Genomic DNA, 3,280 nt, shown 5'->3' with positions numbered 1-3,280 from the left:
GGCTGGGTCTGCACCGGCACCTTTCTTGCTGGGCACCCTCTCAGCACCCACCCCACCCCTTCCTGGCGCCGGGCCACCCCTCCATCCTCTGGCTGTCCTGCTCTCTCAGCCCAGACACCCTCTCCTCCTGTGGGTTTGGCCAGCTTCTCCCTGCCACAGGCCGTGCCATCGCCTGGCCGTCTGCCCTGTCGCCTTGGGCGGGGGGTGGGGGTGGGGGTTGAGAACCGCGATGGTCCACTCCCTGCACAACCTGGGCCCGTGTGCGTTTCTTTTCTTTTCTTTTTTAATATATTTTTATTTCAGAGAGGAAGGAGAGACGGAAACGTCCATGGTGAGAGAGAATCGGTAGTTGAGCGGCTGCCTCCTGCACCCCCCACTCCCCTCCACACTGAGGACCGAGCCCACATCCCGGGCGTGTGCCCTGCCCGGGAGTCAAACTGTGACCTCCTGGTTCATGGGTCGACGACGCTCAACCACGGAGCCCCGCCGGCCGGGCCCCTGTGCTTTTCCAAGACACCCTGGGTGCCTGAGTCCCAGGACCAGGGCGCTTATGCCCCAGGGTGCTCCCTGGTTCTGGGTGATTTTATGTCTCCCCCCTCCCCCACCCACACACAGTGGGACCGCCTCCATCCCCTCCCTGTCCCGGAGGCCTTCTCCCTCCTGGTCTCCTAGTGATCGATCCAGGCCCAGCCCCTTCCTCCTGCCAGGACCCCTGGGAGAGGAAGGGAAGGTGGGCAGGGCCAGGGGGGCAGTGCCTGCACAGTCCGCTTGTCAGGAAGGGGAGCCGGTCAGGGACACACGGTAGCCCTGAGCTCCAATCTCAGCTCCTCACAGCCGGGACCTCCAGGCAGTGCCTTTTCTCTCTGGGCCTCAGTTGTCTTATCTGTAAAATGGGGCCAGTCGTGGAGCCTGCCTTGGCAGGGCCGGTGAAGGAGGGAGGCCGTGTGTGTGTGTGTGTGTGTGTGTGTGTGTGTGTGTGTGTGTGACATGAGGGGTGTGTGTGTGTGTGTGTGTGTGTGTAACTCCCTTTGGGAAGCAGCCAAGCTGGTCAGCAGGGCGTCGCTGTCCTTGGTCTAAGTGCTACTCCCCCATTCCTCCCTCCACCCCCAGGCTTGTCCCCTGCAGAGACCCTAGTGCCACCTGGGAGGGTCCCCCACCAGAGGAGGGTCCGCTTGCATGGGGCCATGTAGGGCCGGCGGGGAGAGGGTGGCCAGGCTTCAGCGTCCCCTGGACCTTCCCCAGGGGCTCCTGGCCCTGCTCTTCTGGCCGAGCCCTGATGCCCAGCAGCCCCCGTGGCCTGGCCCCTGCAAAGGCCACTCGCCCAGCAGGCTGTCTTCCAGGTGGGGTCTCTCCCGCTGCAGGCCTCACTGGGTAGACTCTGCCAGGGGCTCAGGACGCCTGAGGGTTAGGGGGTCCCAGGCTCAGGGGGGAGTAGGTCCTGTCTCAGGTCACGGCCACCGAGAGCTGGGTGTGCATCGGGTCTGGGTCTGGGGGGACCAGGTGGTGCTGGTTTGCCTGAGGCGGGCCTGGTTTTCCCACTGAAGGTCCCAGGGCCCCGGAAGCCCCCAGTCCCGGGCAGACGGGGATGGCTGCTCCCGTCTGGGGAGCCCTGGGCTGCGGATTCTGTTGTGAGTCCTCCCCAGCGGGCGCTCAGCCACCCGCCCCCTGCCCTGCCTGTGTCCCCAGGAGTTCTGGAGACGCAGCCTGGTACACGCTCTCCTCCTCCCCAAAATCGCCTTGTGAATCCCTGGCTAGGGCTCTGGATGGGTCGGAGGGACTGGGAGCCAGGGTTCTGTGGTCTGAACAGGGGAGGTGCGGGGACCTGGTCCCTGGGGTGTGAGGGGGGCGGGGCCGGGGCCTGGATTCCTGGGTCCCTGGTGCCCAGGCCTCAGGCATCTTTCACACGGGATGCCTGTGCCCGGCCAGGCCCTTGAAAGGGAAAGGCCCATCTCCCTCCGGGCCCCCCTCCGCCATCGCCATGGCGACCGGGTGGAAATAAACGGAGCCCAGAGTTCATCCCGTTCCCAGGGCACGTGTGGCCCCCCTCGCACAGCCTGAGTTTCCATGACTTCATGCTCTTGGCCCTTGCAGCTGCCTCCCCCTCTCCCGGTGGGCAGCTTGGGAGAGGTGGGGGGCCGGGGGCTCGACTCACCCCGCGGCCCCGGGAGGCCAGGTCCACGGCCGCCCTAGGCCCACCCGGCGTCTGCGTGCGCCTGGGGCTTCGTCTCTGGAGCTCTGCTTCTTCCTTCATAAGACAGCATCCTGCCCGGCCGGGGTGGCCCAGTGGTTGAGTATCGACCTATGAACCAGGAGGTCACGGTTCCATTCCCGGTCAGGGCACAGGCCCAGGATGCGGGCTCGATTCCCAGTGTGGGGCGTGCAGGAGGCAGCGATCAGTGATCCTCTCTCATCACTGATGTTTCTGTCTCTCCCTCTCCCTTCCTCTCTGAAATCAATAAAAATATATTAAAACCACACACAGAACAGGGGTCGGCGCCCGTCGCAGTGACTGGTCCTCAGTGCTCGTGAGCTGCGGCTCCTTGGCCCCAGGCCCGGCACACGCTGACGCCTCTCCCACCCGCAGTCCTGCCCCGGCCCCACTCCACCCTGTGCTCCAGGGACCTGGGACCTGCCATGGGCTGCAGGGGCCTGTGGTCTTCCCTCAGGGCAGCCCCTGAAGAGCACTTGCTGGGCCTGGGGCTACCAGGCCCCTTCCCTCAGTCCCTCCCTGCAGCCCCGTCCTGTGGGTGCAGACTGGGGAGGGGACTGGGGACCCTGGGGACCCTGGGGACTGGGGGCAGGTCCTGTCCCGTCAGACGACAAGCACCAGCCAGGATTCCGGCCGGGGGGTTCCCCCGCCCCCGCCCCCAGGCCTGTATCGACGAGAACCTGGAGGTGGTGCGCTTCCTGGTGGAGCAGGGCGCCACGGTGAACCAGGCGGACAACGAGGGCTGGACGCCGCTGCACGTGGCCGCCTCCTGCGGGTACCTGGACATCGCCAGGTGAGGCGTGGCGTTCCTTCTTTGTTTCCTGTTTTTCATATTTACAGCAGACCCTTAAGCATTTCTTGCATTGCTGGTTTGGCTGTAATAAACTCCCGTAGACCGTTTTTGTCTGTGAAGCTCCTGATTTGACCCTCAATTTTGATTGATAGCCTTGCTGGGTACAGTATTCTTGGATTCAGACCCTTCCTTTGCATGACTTTGTATATTTCATTCCATTCCCTTCTTGCCTGATGTGTTTCTGTTGAGAAATCGGTCGCTAGTCTGGTGGGGGGAGC

The 3,280-nt window shown here is 64.1% G+C and overlaps 1 protein-coding gene across 1 annotated transcript in view; it reads left to right on the top strand.

Annotated features, from left to right (window-relative positions):
• Window positions 1-229: 229 nt before the first annotated feature.
• PPP1R12C (protein phosphatase 1 regulatory subunit 12C) overlaps window positions 230-3,280 on the top strand; it is a 29,987-nt gene continuing 26,936 nt past the window's right edge. Inside the window, exons 1-2 of the mRNA XM_015569455.1 lie at window positions 230-258; window positions 2,817-3,002. Coding sequence (XP_015424941.1) covers window positions 230-258; window positions 2,817-3,002 — 215 coding nt within the window. The remainder of the gene's footprint in view (window positions 259-2,816; window positions 3,003-3,280) is intronic.

This window comes from Myotis davidii, unplaced genomic scaffold (assembly GCF_000327345.1).
Source record: "Myotis davidii unplaced genomic scaffold, ASM32734v1 scaffold326, whole genome shotgun sequence".
Classification (NCBI taxonomy): domain Eukaryota; kingdom Metazoa; phylum Chordata; class Mammalia; order Chiroptera; family Vespertilionidae; genus Myotis; species Myotis davidii.
The sequence above is the reverse complement of the archived record's forward strand: the minus strand, read 5'-3'. Positions and strand labels throughout refer to the sequence as shown.